The 17869-nt window shown below is 45.2% G+C and overlaps 1 protein-coding gene and 1 long non-coding RNA gene across 8 annotated transcripts in view; one reads left to right on the top strand and one right to left on the bottom strand.

The window, feature by feature from the left end:
* Positions 1-9554, bottom strand: part of LOC135049972 (uncharacterized) — a 119120-nt gene extending 109566 nt beyond the window's left edge. The window contains exons 1-2 of the long non-coding RNA XR_010241526.1: positions 9345-9554; positions 8402-8484 (exon numbers count right to left, since the gene is read on the bottom strand). This is a non-coding gene — a long non-coding RNA (uncharacterized LOC135049972). The remainder of the gene's footprint in view (positions 1-8401; positions 8485-9344) is intronic.
* Positions 1-17869, top strand: part of RAP1GAP2 (RAP1 GTPase activating protein 2) — a 1491256-nt gene that overhangs the window by 783005 nt on the left and 690382 nt on the right. For 5 of the 7 annotated variants that reach the window (XM_063956013.1, XM_063956010.1, XM_063956015.1 and 2 more), the window contains exon 1: positions 9048-9195. The exons of the other annotated variants lie outside the window; for them this stretch is intronic. In XM_063956013.1, the coding sequence (XP_063812083.1) occupies positions 9089-9195 (107 nt within the window). In that variant the 5' untranslated portion in view covers positions 9048-9088. Of the gene's footprint in view, positions 1-9047; positions 9196-17869 lie in introns of those variants that run through there. 7 annotated transcript variants of the gene reach the window in all.

Below are 17869 nucleotides of genomic sequence, written 5' to 3'. Positions count from 1 at the left end.
GGTGTCATAGTTTAATTCAGCGCCGATCCGTGAGCCAATCAGAGCTCGCGGTGCGAGCTCTGATTGGCTCACGGATCGGCGCTGAATTAAACTGTGAGACACCCGCCGGAGACTGAGGGGAAGGAGAGGCACAGGCTGCGCTCTCCTTCCCTCACACAGGACGGCAGCGGCCAGCGGCAGCGGTGAGCAGGGAAGGGGGGGGGATGCATGTTATACCTGGCTCTGGGGGATCTTGCACTGGGGGGGCATTTCTATCTGGCACTGGGGGATATCTGGCACTGGGGGGGGGCATTTCTATCTGGCACTGGGGGGCATATATACCTGGCACTGGGGGATATCTGGCACTGGGGGGCATATATACCTGGCACTGGGGGGATATCTGGCACAGGGGGGCATGTATACCTGGCACTGGGGGATATCTGGCACATGGGGGCATGTATACCTGGCACTGGGGGATATCTGGCACTGGGGGGGCATGTATACCTGGCACTGGGGGCATATCTGGCACTGTAGGGGCATTTCTGTATCTGGCACGGGGGGCAATGTATATCTGACACAGTGGGAGCATTTGTGTATCTGGCACTGTGGGGCAATGTGTATCTGGCACTGTGGGGCAATGTATATCTGGCACTGTGGGGCAACGTGTATCTGACACTGCGAGGCAATGTATATCTGGCACTCTGGGGGCATTTCTGTATCTGGCACTGTGGGGCAATGTGTATCTGGCACTGTTAGTCAATGTGTATCTGGCACTGTGGGGCAATGTATATCTGGCACTGTGGGCAACGTGTATCTGGCACTATTGGGGTCATACGTGTATCTGCCCCTCCCCCATATGTGTATCACGCCCCCATTTTCATTGGCCATGTGGCATTTGGCCACACCCATTTTTTGCGCGCGCGCCTTCGGCGCGCGCACACAGTACCCGTAATACATTTTTTCTACTTGCACCACTGGTAAAGAGCCATATGTAAATAAGAGACTGTACATTCAATAGAACTCATTCAAATATTAGTAGTTTTATTGAAATATATTAAACTATTACATTTTCAGTGTCCTGAGTAATTGGTACTCCTATTTGCAGACACATAGATAAAATTAAAAAAATGGTAACAAATGATGGCAATAAAAGTAAAAAATAGAATAAAAATAGTTGAAAGACTCAATTTTAAAATGCAAAATAAAGTATAAAATGAAATAGTAAAAGGTCTTACAGTGACTTATCACTTTACGACGCATTTCGCAGGTATGTCTCCTTCACGTCAAGAAGAAATGAGCCAAATGTAGAGTTTGCGCCAAAAGGGGATGAAAACAGATTTCAACGTAAAGAACAGAAATACAGTGTTAATCAGTCATTGCCTGGATGGGTCAAGAGGTTGTGGTTGTGGGAAGGGAGAAGAGAGGATTTGAGGGGCCTAAAATTTTGTTTGGTTGCCCTATCAATATTGCTTATTATTACTATATACCATTACTGCCCCTCTCTAGGGGCTGTAGTCATGAACTTCTTTGATTAATAATCAGACTCACAAGGAAAGCTTGTGGGATAAGCTTGTGACTAGTACATAACATGAAGGATATACAGAAAGAAGGTACAGTAAGGTACCCTATCACAATGACACAGTGATAATTTATCATAAAGCGCCATCTACTGTCCCTCCAGTATAGCTTTCACGCAACACTCTGCCTACAGTTATTGCTATTCTCCAACACCACCTGACACTAGTGTAATCCACCACTCTTTGCACCTTCTTCTGTCAGTGTTGCTTTATTAGAGACACTTATTAAAACTGTCTAGAAAATGTGGTGCTAGCTGTTATTTTTCCAGTAAATTTTAGAAAATGAAAGCAAACATCTGATTAGTGGTAATGGCTAACCGCCTTTTCCTACAGAGCCTGTAAACATCACTCTGATCTGTGTAAACCGCTTGTGCATGCTTTCATAGAGATTAATGATCTTTAGGTTATCATTTGTTTCTACTGTGCTCACCTGTCAAAATGAAGTAACGTTCCCCTTTACTACACAGTTTACTGTGACAATTGTACGCTTTATTTCATTGTTCAGGTCTTTATATATTATTTTACTTAAAGCATTCATACATTTTATCCACCATTTAGCAACTGATTTAAACCATATGTCTCAGCTACAATCGTATAATGTCATAAAGGGCAGAGAACATAGACTTCATATACATTGGCCCCAATGCCCCTTAGAATTGATTACTTACATAAACTGCAATAGATGGACCAGTTTGTCTTAAGTCGGAGTTCCTTTAAAAAGTGTTCATTTCATTATAAATCTTTCCTTTTATGTAGAGAGAAATGATGGTGTGGCAATGAGGGCATGCCTGCATTTTGCTAATTTAAAACTGGATTTACACCTTTGGGACTTTCTCATCCTGATCCATCATCTTCTGAGCATTCAGACTGGGCTACATTAGAGAAGCAGGTCAGTTAGGGTGACAAAAGTTTACACAATCTAAAATAGATCACGTTCTACCAGAAATCCCCGTAGCTTACACAGAACTAGCATTCAGTTCATAGCAGGCAAGCATGGAAATAGCAATTCCATCAGATCTGTGAAATTAGGCATGGTTATTCTAAGCATGTGGCTTTTATCAGTGTTAAAAATGAAGACGTTTATCAGAGATACAAAGGTTGAATTTACTCTCATTACCGCACACTAGTTAAGCAGTCAATACATGTACGCAAGCCCAGTGATATCACACACAGGAAGTCAACTGTTCACATTACACAACATATTATTGCAATGAATTAAGGAACACTATTTGACACTAACATGTATCAAATGCTGTATATCGATGACTTCAGTAATCTATATGAAACAACTGGAATGTCTATACTTATAGAGGTGTTTCCCTGTCTACATGAAATTAATCAATGACAGCTTGGAAGTCTTGCTTTGCAAAAATGTATTGTGTGGATTGGTTACACCTGGGCAGGGTCTGTGATGTCACAACAGTTCAAATAAATGCAGTCTCATATTTATAAACAGAATCATATTCTATTAGGATTAGGACTAGGGATGGCCATTGGTGTGCCTACCAGTGATGGTTACCATCGACTTCACGGGTGTTGGGGGCAGAGCTATGCTCCGTATCCTGAAACTCTGTAGAAAGAAAGAAAAAATAAAAGTACCATCGGATGGTTCTATAACATCGATGGTGGGAAACCAGCTGGTTCTCCCCCAGAGAAGTACTCAACATTGACCATAAATCATCGATTTAGGATCAACGATGGCCAATGGCCATCCCTAATTAGGACAAAAGATGCAGAGGTCGCTTTCACTGGGAGGGAGAAGGTACTACTTATACTTACCCGGGCTCAGGATTGCTGGAGGGGCCTGGCTGGGGCCCGGGCCATTCACGCCACTCCTCTCACCCCACCCCCTTCCTTCCTGAGTATTCTTACCTTGATCTGTCTAACGGGCTCTTTCTCCTCCTTAGTGTCATCTCCACAGGGGGGCGCTGTTCAGACTGGGGGGGGGAATCGCGCAACAGCATCTTACCTTGATCCGGGAAGCGGGTCCATCCTCATTAGACAGCACCATCTTCCCAGTGTTATCTTCGGGAAGATGGCACAGCACAGTGAAAGCAAGGACCCAGAGTCTTTGACTCTAGTGCACATGAATATCACTGGAAAGATAGGACTGGCTGAGAAGGAGGGGCCACTTCCTGGTTCAAGGTAAGATGCTGTTGTGCAATCCCCTTCCCCGTGCCCCTCTGTGGAGCATGCTGACCCTGCAAATAGTTTTTTGGGAATATGTATATTTTGATAGGGGACGTAGACTTGATCTCTGTTTGGGTCACATGCCCCCGTGCAGTACCTGGGCCCTGCACTGCTCTCTATGGCCCTGGTCGCTTTAGTTGACTTTAGTGAAGGGTAAAGAATGTTTATGAACAGATATGCAGTGTAAAGTCTACTCAGCACTGAACAAAGGTCTGTATCTAACAGTTGCAGTGTTGGGATTAGTGGCCCTATAATGAGAAACGTTACAGAAACTTTATAGCTAAACTTGAGACAGTTACTCCTACTAAAAGCTAAGTAATAGGAGAAAGGCATGAAATTAGCAACCTAATGGGTGACTGGATACTCTAAAAAGATGCATACTAAAAATAGAGTATTTATGCCCATATGATGAGATGTACAAATCTCAAGCTGCATCCACGGGTCATGCAGCAGCGAAAACCCGCATACCTGTGTCACCACCAGTCCTCTGTTTATGGCAGAGAAACATCAAACTTCTGTTTACTAACCATCGATGGTCGATGGACATCCCTAGTGTATTAACATCCTGTTATATGTTCTACTTCACTTAGCCATAACTTATTATCAGGGCCGGTGCAAGGTATCTCTTCACCCTAGGCAAAGTTTCAGCCTAGCGCCCCCTAATCTGCAACACCCCCCACCTCCCGGAGGTATCATTCTACATAGACAGAGAAAAGGGATGACACTTAAGGACTTTTAAAATGAAAAGATATATTGTAATATGTATAAATGTTAGGTGGCATATTAGGAATCGATAGGACGCTGAGGCCAGTTTCTCCAATGTGCTGTGGAACCCCCCCCCCCCCCGCACCCTCTGTGGTCCCGCAGAAACCCCATGGGCTACTTACCATATGTTGTTTTCCTTCATTATTGGCAGGGTTCTTCCTACAGTCAGCCGCAGCATTACAGCGACGCTGCTGGGTGCAGACATGTAGTCAGGTGCTGCTTGCTGCTGGAGAGCCGGGATCCAGGGCCCTGGTGGAGGTGAATCAGGGCTATGAGGAGCAACTGTGGGGGCGTCCCTCAGGAGCAATAGTTATATCTGCCTCCTATGTGCCTTCACATGACTTGATGATACACGTGTCAGCACAGAGGAAGAGCTGAGGCACTATGCAGTGCAGCCTGATAGTGGCAGCTTTACCTGATTAGACCTGCAGCCGCTGCCGGTGCAGTGTAAAAGGGTATGTCTCGTACAGAGACACCCTTCACTTTATTGCTTGATGAATTCAGTGGCGCCCTCCAAGGGCCGGAGCCCCTAGGCAGCCGCCAAAGCTGCCTAATGGAAGAGCCGGCCCTGCTTATTATACATATTCAGTGTATAGCGGCTGGTGTACAAGTTGTGACCAGGCAAATGCTATCACATTACTGTTCACACTATGCCTGGACAGGCTCTTAATAGTGTCACTGTCCTGGCAAGAAAACTATGATAAGTTGTTCCAAATTGACTTCTCTTATTATAATAATAATAATAATAATAATAATAATAAATTTATTTATATAGCGCTTTGCTCCCATAGAACTCAAAGTTGCTGTGAATAGTTTCGATAACTGATTAAACTTATCGGGACTAAGCAGTATTGTGTCTTACATACACTCCAAAGATGTGAGAGGGTGCATTTTCTGTTTACAGTTTACCATTTTTCCCTTCAAAACATCTCACCCCAGAAATGGAGAGTTTTATATACTTTCATTGGTATGCTTTTTTCACTATGCAGACACGGGATGCAGTCAATTTACCTCCAATCAAAATCCTGACGGTCGAAATCCCAACAGCAATTGACCAACAGTCAAAATCCCGACAAGGTCAAAATCCCAACATGTACAAATACCGACATTTAAAATACCGACATGTAAAATGCCAACAGGTCAAAATGCTGACATGAGTTTTCATTGAAACCGACTTGTTCATACTTTACCATCCCAGTGGACCTGGAGGGGGAATGTAATAGTGTGCCGAGCGCAGCGAGGCACCGTGCCCGAAGCATGGCGAGCGCAGTGAGGGGATACGGTACACTTATATGGTGTCCATGTCGACCTATGTGAAAAATGCATGTCAGTATTTTGACCTGTCGACATGGACACCATATAAGTGTACCGTATCCCCTCGCTGCGCTCACCATGCTTCCGGCACGGTGCCTCGCTGCGCTCGGCACACTATTACATTCCCCCTCCAGGTCCACTGGGATGGTAAAGTATGAACAAGTCGGTTTCAATGAAAAAAATCATGAAAAACTCATGTCGGCATTTTGACCTGTCGGCATTTTACATGTCGGTATTTTGACTTTTTCTGTATTTTGTCCACGTCGGGATTTTGACCTTGTCGGGATTTTGACCTTGTCGGGATTTTGACCGTCGGTCAATTGCTGTCGGGATTTTGATTGGAGGTATTTCATACTGATCCCGCAGACACAGGTCATGTATTTCTATCCATTCAAATCATACTTGCCTACTTTTATACTGCAAGTCACATAGAAGGTGGGTGCGGAGGAGGCGGTATGGCGTGGTGATGCAATCGTGTCATTGTAGCCCCGTCCACCACTCTACAATGCCCACATTATTGGCATTGTAAAGTGGATGGCGGGCTATGATGACGCGATTTAGTGCAAATTGTGCCATCGCCCCGCCTGCTTCTCTTCTGTGACGGGATGCTGCGGGGGAGTGGGTGTCGGTGCGGCGGGGGAGCAGCGGAATGCGGGAGGCGTGCCCATTTTCCCGGGGGGCCGGAAGTGTCCACCTGATTTTTGGGAGACTCCTGGCCTTTCCAGGAGAGTAGGGAAGTATGGTTCACATGCTTTCTAGAACAGGGATGGCCCTAAAGCTATGGTGGGCAGTAGACATAAAGTATGTGTCAGGCTGATGAATATGTGCAGCTCATCTACATATTACTTTTAATACTTGCTTTTAATGTATGGCTATTTGTTTTATTTTATTCTGATAAAAAATGAGCTTCCCATTATGATTCATTCCACATATATCCGGTCAGTGCTCATTAAAGTCATTTAAATACAAATTAATGTTTAGTCTATGTTTTCTAAACTCTCAACACGCTTGCATCTACCAGTATGGGTTTACCATACTATCCCTTTATACCCGGACACTAATGAATTACACAGGTTCTGTGGCTGGCTGACTTCAAGCCTGCATTTCACCTGATTTTAATCAGCCACAGAGCCTGTGCAATCTATGAGCGGCCCGGTTTGAAGGGATGGTATGGAAAGCCTATATGCACCTTTACAAAAGCCACCTGTTATGTGTGCAAAGACAGGTGCTTTACATCTAGTGCTGAGTACAGCTGAGCTGCAATGTATTAATAACATCGTCCGTCTTTACTAGTGATTTCAGATTCAGCATGCAATATCTGGTAACATATCACCTCAGAGAACAAACACTAGCTGTATATTACTCCCTTAAGCTAACAATCACTGGTGCCAGCATCACCACGGTAATAAGGAAAAAAATCAGATGGCATTCCAGGAATATATTTACACAACAGCAGCAACATTGCGGCACCTGTTAGATCTCTCTACCCCTCTCTCTCTCTATACAGTACACATATACTGTACCTATATGTCTGTACAGAAGCATGCATGTTTTTACATAAAAAATGGACAGCCACGCAGTGGGTGGATACAATTATGATGAATTTAGGAATCAGACATATGTATTTGGGGTTAGTAGCCACCAGCGTCTATAAAAATCTATAAATGAAGGACAATAATTAAGAACTGGGAGGCCTATGTATTGAAAATGGTTCCACTGCAGCAATTAGTAACAATCCGTATCGCAATGGATATTTTCATTTTGTATAAAAATATTCCCGCTATGTACTAAAATTAACTCACAGCGGTAGCAATAGCGTCTGTCCTTGCTAATTACTTCCCTGGCATTCGAGTGAACCTCCATAGGTGTAAAGTGGTTTACATTATCCGCAAAATAACAAAACCAAACTATATGAAAAGCTACAGGTTTTTTGCACTTTGGTACATAGGGATCAGATAATAACGGGGAGTGCAATCTGTATCGCTAATTAGACTTCACAGAAATCTCCTGCATTAGGCTGTTAGTACATAGCAACAATTACATTTATGCAGAAACTAGTTTCTACATCATTAAATAAAAAAGCTTGATAACTATGCCCCTGGGTCTGAAAGCAGACAAGGTGGAAAATAAGAATTTATATATCTAATATAGTAGCTCTGATCTAGCACCTAAACCATCTTTAATCTACATTCTAGTCATTAGTACAATCTCCATACACAGTCATGTTTCTACAGCAATAAAATTCTCCAAGTTTGCCCGTTTAACATCAGTAGGATTTGTATAATGATGCTGTTATCCGGTGTCTAACTACTTAAATGGTACACATATGTGTATACACATATCCTTATAGCAAAATAGGATAGGGTTAAATCTGATATCCGCCCCTTCTCCACTGAATGACTGCTGCTACTGACACACCAACTCTTCTGCCTCCTGTGCAGACATCCTGCCAGTTCCATAGAACTCTACACAGACTTAGCTGTTCCCTGTGACCAAATTCATCCACAGCATTCTGCAGTGAGCAGGGAAAGAATGAGGAGAGAGGAGGAAATAAGCCGTCTGGTGGTAACACCCACCTTGCAGATCCTGGTATTCCCAGCCGGTGCAGGCAAAGATGCTCCATCACCCGTCCACTTTGCACGCCTTCAGCATCTTCTTCCTAGTGAAAGTTAATATTTTAACCAGCAGGTGCAGAGCCAGTTCCAACTCACTGTGTTTTTTTGTGTGTGAAAGTGTTTGTTTTTCTCCCCCTCTCTCATGGGCTTTGATTTCATGACGTCCCTGTACAGCTCTGGTTGTGTGTGTGCGTCTCCTAGCAAATTATGGATCTGGGAAGCAGAGTCACACACTCCTCTACCTGCGATCTGTGACTTGAAACTTGTGTTGGCATATTTCTGAGAAGGAGACGGACGGGAAAGCCACTCGGGTCTGGTCCTCAGGTGGAGCTGCAGCTGAGCTTTCCCAGCTGATATGCCCTGGCCACTGAGGCAGTGGCTGCAGCAGCACTTTGGAAAGTGATTTGTACGAATACTGTCAGCAAAGCAAAGAGACAGGAAAGAACCTGACCCTGGGAGAGTCTAGAGTGGGAGAGGGTGACGGGTGACCTGAAGGTCACTACTGGGAAAGTCACCTGTCTCTGGAATCACTTTGCAAACATCTAAAGCAAAGAAACGACGTGCAAGATTGGGGAGAATCATTATTTCCGAAGCGATTAAGTTTTCATACTTTGGCCTTGGAAACGGTGGCCCTTGGATTTATTAAGTATGTCTCAGCCAACAGAGAGGATACATTCGAAAAAAGCAGGCATTCGGGCAGCTGTGGTTCTAATTGGATTGCTACACAAATCGCGGAGACAGATAAGAGAGAGGAGGTAAACCACACTCGTCACTTGTCCCTTATTGCTGCACTTATTCACTGTTTAGTAGTGCAATTTATTTGCTTATACAGAGCTATGGAACCCTTGTGGCACCTTATAAATAATATAGAATGAGAATACTGTATTTGCAGTGTATACTGTACCTCGTGTCTCTGATGTGCTGGGCTCACCTTGTGCACTCTGTGTGGCCCATTCATGCTGTGCAGCAGGGAAGTGTTGCAATGACTTATTGTGTTAGGAAGAAAGGATGACTGTGGGATTTTCTGGAGGTAGTGAAAAGAAGAGTGGGAGCACAAGCATCCTGTGATAAACACAAATAAAACCTGAGACCTACTGGGGCAGAATATGTAAAGAGGCAGCTGGATAACAATATGTCATTAGTACAGCAGTGTGTGGAGGCTTCATGGAGGGGGCACAAACAAAACAGCCTCAGATCAGTGTAACACTTTGTTACAGGTACATACATAATGATCAGCTCACATAAGCAGCCAGTGCAATGGTTAAGGCTAGCTTAGTTAACTATTTGAAAAGTTTGAATAAACATAAAATGTAATCAGTTTACACAGATACATTTATCAAAGCCGGACTTCTGGGACTGTAAACAAAAATACATAAAGGGGGAGATTAAAATGTTTGAAAAGTCAGTTGGGTGTCTGTTTTTTCCTATCTAATAGACAGGGGAAAACAGACACCCAACTGACTTTTCAAACATTTGAATTCCCCCATTGTGTACTTAGGATGGAGGTGATAATACCAAATGTTCAGTTCAGTGAACCAAGCATGTCATTGTGTATGCACACGTGTGTATGTGTATTTACATATATAGTGTGTGTGTGTGTGTGTGTGTGTGTGTGTGTGTGTATATGTATGTGTGTGTGTAGCAAAAAATATATATATATAGTTAGAGAGGTGGAGAGTTCGACATATTAGCTGCCCGATTTCAGTGGTAAGTAAGTAGTCGTTCATACCCACCAGCATTGTATTGAGGTAAACCAAAATGTGAGTGATTGTGTTCCCTAAATGCATTAATGTCTATGGTTTCAGTTATAGTCGCTTATTATTCTTTTTTATCATCAGACATAGAACCCAGTATTACAGTGTTATGGAAGACACATCATACTTACCAATGTTTAATTGAATCAGTGCATAAATCTGCGATGGAGAAACATTAGGAAAGTTCAGTGTTTACCTGTTGCAGAGCAACTGCCACTTTCATGACAGAGTAAGAGTCCTGTTGTCTGGGACAAGACTGTGGAAGGCTTAGCACACAGTATGCTGTGATACCCTGGATTACATAGGGTCTGCTGTATTATCAACATTAAGGGGCATATGTACTAAAAAGTGCTGCAGTTTTTTTAATTGTATATTGTTGGGGGGATAATAATTTGTTACATACAGTAATTTGTACTCGCTACATACTGTATGTACTAAATGTAACTCCCCAGGACAGCGATAGCGTTAATTGTTGTCCCTGAGTTTTATTTCCAGCATATCGGGGGACTCCTCCGGGGGAATGTGACAATGCACATACGCACAGTGCCAAATTGGAGGGCTGGATAGAGGCAGTGGGAGAGGAATCGGACGATCCCTCTGCTGGGAGATTGCCTCCTTAGGCATAAAGTGGTTTACGCCATCTGAAGATGGCGTAAATCAAACGGACCAAACTCCGAAAAGCTTTGCTTTCAGGAGTTATGTACTGCAGTCCCGACTGCCATCCTGTGAAATCTCCTGCATGAAGCAGTTGTTGCATATCCGTGACACATACAATTATAGAGAAACTGCATTTTATGATAAACTGGCTTAATAGATGGGCCCCTAAATCAGTTTATATAGAAAATACCTTTCCAAACAGTTCATCTGATGAATAGGGATAACTATAAAGATACGGTAATGTAGATCATTGTAACAATTTGCTTTTGTGCACAAAACATTGCAGACTGCTAGTTCATTGTAGAAAGGTTCTGAAAGATGTTTCTCTCACCCCAATAGGGGGTTACAAGCAGCAGACCAGTGGACCACAGCAAGGCCTGACTATTCTATCACCTTCCATAGCACCAACATATTACCCAGTACAGTGGTTCTCTGTCTCACGGCTCCCCATAGTATCAGTATTCTTTTCCCCAAGGCCAATAGTTTCTTACTGAGAAAGTCATCAAAAATTATTAAATTAACTAAATTGTGCTTATCTGTCACCCTTAGGTTCAGTTACAGTATGTGGTAGTGGACAGGGTTGCACATCTTTGTCCACACATTATGATTGGCAGCTACTAATTTTGTCTATCACTCTGACCATATACAGTAACTAGATTTGGTGCTGAACCACCAACCCATGGCTCCCCTGCAAGTGATCCGCGGCACCCAGTTTGGAAATGTCTCACAGAGAATATATAACACTTCACATCAGTCACTGCACCAATGGAGTTTACGGTATAAGGGGTCTATATATGACGCAACATATAGCCTTAATTACTGCACTGTAGAGCCAGTGGTAGCCATTGCTGTGGTTCTCCAGTATAGGGAAGCCAACTCTTGCCTCTCTAACAAGGATAGGGGCAGAACAAGTACTATCCCTACGCTCTATCACTATTGCTAACTCAGGATGGAAATACCGTAGGGCAGTGATGGAAGCATTTTTTTTTTACCATTATTTTTGAGGGGGGATGAAAACTTCTTATGTATATTCAAATCAGGGCTTCCAGCATAGTATGCATGTGAGACCCTGAAAAGACAGGTCACAGGTTTACTTAGGGAACTCGGACTGGCCGTCAAAGCGGTAAGGATCTTTTATCATTGGCCAGCCAGTATCACCGGGACACTGAGCATCGCACGCTATATTTTATTGATAAATTAGTCCTAAAAACGCAGCATATCAGTGTATAACTAACCAGTCACATGAATCAGACCACTAGAACATACTGTAACTCCTTCCCACCCAATTACAATTTCCACATGGGACACAATTGCCTTGTGAATGTAAATCTCCTTAAAGGAATTCTCCTTTAAATATATATTATAAAAAAATAAATATCCAGCAGGTTTTCTGAGGTGAGACATCAGCAATATCTGCGAGATAACCAGTTTCCTGTTCTTACGTTGGCACCAAAGTAAATACATTCTTGGTTCTAGGCCTGTAGAATGTTTAACATACTTTTCATAGTACAGATTTAATAACAGCTTGTCAATTGCAGGCTTACTTGTAAGTATCATAGCTGCCAAAAAGACAAGTGATGAGAATTAAAGTGTTGAGGCAGAAATAGTATAATTATGCTGACATGCTTTGCAGCTACTGATGTCACCCAGAGAGTTCCTATTATTCTATGGATAATCAATGAACCATACATGTCTCAACTGGCCCACTAACTAAGGGGCTTCTCAAATGCACTATAAGGAGCTGTTTCATAGTCGCAGGGAAGTCTGCCGCAGGTGCGTGCTGTGGCTGTATTCAGAGAGAGTTGGCTGCATCTGTGCAGCTGGACTGGCCCTAACTATCTGCTTGAGAAAGTAGCAGTCACCACAATCAGTGCGCATTTGCACACGCCTATCTGGGGCGTCGACAGTTCTGTCGGGGCCTGGTAAAGGGAGGGGGAGTGGCCTATGGGAGAGGCATGACCAGGCCCCCTCCTTTAAAAAAATTATAAACTAATACCCCTTTCACATCGCCAATGCCGGATCCCACCCCGGGAATTGGAAACGGGTCCTTCCCAGGTGGGATCCGCCATTGGACACTAACAGCAGGCTTCCCGATTGGGCAATATGCTTAGGGGAAGGTGTACTATAGCAGCACTTATCATCCCGCTATAGCTCTTCCTGCTTCACCTCATGTATAAATGCTGCCCAGTTACACCTACACTACATCGATGGAGAGGCGCGTGACTGAAATGCTTCTAGTTTCTAAAAGTTTCATGTGCTTGGCTACGGAGCTTGCATACTGCACAAAACAGACTTATGTGCAGGCCTAAATGATCAATTAATATTGTATCCAAACGATTTGAACAGGGCCGGTCCTGGGGCTTTGCACGCCCCGGGTGGCAATGGGGGGCGTGGCTTCGTACAGGGGGCGTGGTCATTTACGCCCCCCTGTACAGACTACTGTAGCGCTCTGAAATGTGCTGGCCGCTGCCCCCCGCTGCCGCTGTGAAGCCCTTCGTGGAGAGGTCCTTTAATGTGCGGTGCGCGATGACGTCATCGCGCACCGCACAGTAAAGGACCTCTCCACGAAGGGAAACTCTAGTTTCCCTTCACAGCGGCCAGCAGCAGCGGTGGGCAGCGGGCAGCGGGGGGCACAGCAGCAGCGGATCTTGCCCTGGTGCGGTGCCCTCCGGATGGTGCCAGCGCCCTCCGGAGGACGGCGCCCCGGGCAAAAGTCCTGCTTGCCCGTGGCAAGATCCGCTACTGGATTTGAAGACTTGATACAAGTGGGATGATAGGTTTTATCGTTCTCCACTGGAAACATCCGATGTTCTATGCAGAAAACCTTTTGAAAGGGGCATGCAGTGATTAGCAGCTGTGTGTCAGACTGAAGCTGTTGTTCCAAGCAGGTGTAACGTCTCTAGCCAGACCAGCAGCAGTAGATCTATATGTTGAATCTTTGCAAGAATATCCCCATCACTCAGCCGCCTGCACCTATAAGAAGTTACTGCATCTATAAGAACAATTTGTTGCTTTTCCCTTGGGTGCCACAGTGCCTTATCCAAACACTGACAGGCTCCACAGGATGTAACACTGACCTTCACAATACTGCAACAGCTGGTTAAGAATATTATTTAGATAACAATAAGAATTTATTTAATTGTTTTACTTAGAGAGCCACCATTTTATTATTCTTAGCAATAGTGTATCTCAGTGATTCTCAGTTGTAGTTGAACAAACTTGTAAATAGACAGATGCAAGATGATAAGGAGTTCTGCCTGCAAGCTTAGGGCAAGTCAACTAGCGGCAATGTGCCACCGCACATCCTGCCAGAGCCGGCGATAGGCATAGGCAAACTAGGCAATTGCCTAGGGCATTTGATATGCCTAGGGGCATCAGCAGCTTCTGCTGATTAAAAATAAGAATTTACTCACCGGTAATTCTATTTCTCGTAGTCCGTAGTGGATGCTGGGGACGCCGTAAAGACCATGGGGAATAGCGGCTCCGCAGGAGACTGGGCACAACTAAGAAAGATTTAGGACTACCTGGTGTGCACTGGCTCCTCCCTCTATGCCCCTCCTCCAGACCTCAGTTAGGAAACTGTGCCCGGAAGAGCTGACACAATAAGGAAAGGATTTGGAATCCCGGGTAAGACTCATACCAGCCACACCAATCACACCGTACAACTCGTGATACTATACCCAGTGAACAGTATGAATAACAACTGAGCCTCTCAAACAGATGGCTCCAAACAATAACCCTTTAGTTAGGCAATAACTATATACAAGTATTGCAGACAATCCGCACTTGGGATGGGCGCCCAGCATCCACTACGGACTACGAGAAATAGAATTACCGGTGAGTAAATTCTTATTTTATCTGACGTCCTAGTGGATGCTGGGGACTCCGTAAGGACCATGGGGATTATACCAAAGCTCCCAAACGGGCGGGAGAGTGCGGATGACTCTGCAGCACCGAATGAGCAAACTCAAGGTCCTCCTCAGCCAGGGTATCAAACTTGTAGAATTTAGCAAATGTGTTTGAACCCGAACAAGTAGCAGCTCGACAAAGTTGTAAAGCCGAGACCCCTCGGGCAGCCGCCCAAGAAGAGCCCACTTTCCTCGTGGAATGGGCTTTTACAGATTTAGGATGCGGCAGTCCAGCCGCAGAATGTGCAAGTTGAATCGTACTACAGATCCAGCGAGCAATAGACTGCTTTGAAGCAGGAGCACCCAGCTTGTTGGGCGCATACAGGATAAATAGCGAGTCAGTTTTCCTGACTCCAGCCGTCCTGGAAACATAGATTTTCAGGGCCCTGACTACGTCCAGCAACTTGGAATCCTCCAAGTCCTTAGTAGCCGCAGGCACCACAATAGGTTGGTTCAAATGAAACGCTGATACCACCTTAGGAAGAAATTGGGGACGAGTCCTCAATTCCGCCCTATCCATATGGAAAATCAGATAAGGGCTTTTACATGACAAAGCCGCCAATTCTGACACACGCCTGGCCGAAGTCAAGGCCAACAGCATGAACACTTTCCACGTGAGATATTTTAGTTCCACGGTTTTAAGTGGCTCAAACCAATGTGACTTAAGGAAATCCAACACCACGTTGAGATCCCAAGGTGCCACTGGAGGCACAAAAGGGGGCTGAATATGCAGCACTCCTTTAACAAACGTCTGAATTTCAGGCAGTGAAGCCAGTTCTTTTTGGAAGAAAATCGACAGAGCCGAAATCTGGACCTTAATGTAACCTAATTTTAGGCCCATAGTCACTCCTGACTGTAGGAAGTGTAGAAATCGACCCAGCTGAAATTCCTCCGTTGGGGCCCTTCTGGCCTCACACCACGCAACATATTTACGCCATATGCGGTGAAAATGTCTTACGGTCACATCTTTCCTAGCTTTAATCAGCGTAGGAATGAATTCCTCCGGAATGCCCTTTTCTTTTAGGATCTGGTGTTCAACCGCCATGCCGTCAAACGCAGCCACGGTTAGTCTTGGAACAGACAGGGCCCCTGCTGCAGCAGGTCCTGTCTGAGCGGCAGAGGCCATGGGTCCTCTGAGATCATTTCTTGAAGTTCTGGGTACCAAGCTCTTCTTGGCCAATCCGGAACCACAAGTATAGTTCTTACTCCTCTCCTTCTTATTATTCTCAGTACCTTGGGTATGAGAGGCAGAGGAGGGAACACATAAACCGACTGGTACACCCACGGTGTTACTAGAGCGTCCACAGCTATCGCCTGAGGGTCCCTTGACCTGGCGCAATATCTTTTTAGCTTTTTGTTGAGGCGGGACGCCATCATGTCCACCTGTGGCCTTTCCCAACGGTGTACAATCATTTGGAAGACTTCTGGATGAAGTCCCCACTCTCCCGGGTGGAGGTCGTGCCTGCTGAGGAAGTCTGCTTCCCAGTTGTCCACTCCCGGAATGAACACTGCTGACAGTGCTAACACATGATTTTCCGCCCATCGGAGAATCCTTGTGGCTTCTGCCTGTCACAGCTGAGGGCCTGAGCTGACGGGAGGCAGCCTCAGTTGTAGGGGCTGAGATGTACCGGAACCTGGGAGGTTGTATCAGACCCCTGGACATGTAAGTAACATGAATAATAACTGCCCGAAGGCGTGACCACGACAACTTAGATAAAAGTCAATGATGTTTATTATGACAACTCCGCATCACAGCAGCAATAAAAGAAAACGTAAAAGTCAGCAAAGAATAAATACAGTTCCTGAGTACTACAGCATGGCAGGAGCCACAGGGCACTGGTAGTGTGAGATAGTTCTTATGATCTTCTAGATGGAAAGTCCTTACCAGGCCCGGCTGTAGCAATGGAGATAACCCAGGATTGTACCAGCTGGTGTTCCAGGAAGAGCTGGGTTGCTGAAGGTAAAACAGCTGCTGTGGATACTGGCTGGAACCAGACTGTTGTTAGCACGGAGTGGATACTGGCTGGAACCAGTTAAATAATAAATGAACTTTGGGAGCGATGAAATGTGAACTGAAATGTAGAACTTGAGAGCGGAGAAATAATAATTCCGGTGGAGAGTGGTAAAGTGTAGAAAGGACACCGGCCCTTTAAGGGAAGCTGTACTCTGCTGGAAGCTGAGGCTGGAAGCAGGTAGTGTTGTAGCTGGAAACAGATGAATCCACAATGGATTGGAGAGTCAGGCTACACCGCAGGTGGAATGCTGGTGCGGGTCTCTATGGTGGAAGTCTTGAGACAGGAGCTGGAACCTGGAAGACAATCATAGAAGAGAGACAAACAGGAACTAGGTTTGACAACCAAAGCACTGACGTCTTCCTTGCTCAGGTACAGCTTACTTATACCTGCAGCAAGGAAGGGGTTGGCTAGACAATTATGCAAATCAACAACACGGACAGCAGATTGGTGGAAATGATCAGATGACAGAATCCAAGATGGCTGCGCCCATGCAGACACTTGGAGGGAAGTTTGGTTTGTAATCCATGTGGTCTGGGAAACAGTAATGGCGGCGCCGGCCACCGGAGACAGGAGACGCCAGGCTGATAGATGCACATTTAACCACGCGGGCACAGCGGAGGCCGCGGCTGATGAAAAGACCACTCTGCATGTGGAAACTCAGGAACAGCGGAATCCGGTCCTGGAACGCTGAGCCCGCCTTAGAAGGCATCTGAAGGGTAAGTAATGGCGTCCAGATACCCGGATCGTGACAGCACCCCCCCCTTTAGGAGTGGCCCCAGGACACTTCTTAGGCTTTAAAGGAAACTTTGCGTGGAAATTTCGGACCAAGGCAGGAGCATGGACGTCAGAGGCATTGGTCCAAGAGCGTTCTTCAGGACCATAGCCCTTCCAGTCAATGAGATACTGAAGTTGACCGTAACGGTGACGTGAGTCCAGGATCTTGGCCACTTCATACTCAACGCCTCGTTGAGTTTGGACTTTCGGAGTTGGTGGAAGTGAGGAATGAAACCGATTCAAGATTAGCGGTTTCAACAGGGAAACATGGAATGTCCTGGGTATTTTTAAGAAGGGAGGTAACTGGAGTCTGTAAGCAAC

The sequence above is a fragment of the Pseudophryne corroboree genome, chromosome 2 (assembly GCF_028390025.1).
Source record: "Pseudophryne corroboree isolate aPseCor3 chromosome 2, aPseCor3.hap2, whole genome shotgun sequence".
Lineage (NCBI taxonomy): Eukaryota > Metazoa > Chordata > Amphibia > Anura > Myobatrachidae > Pseudophryne > Pseudophryne corroboree.
Note: the sequence above shows the minus strand (reverse complement) of the source record. Positions and strands in the feature narration are given on the sequence as shown.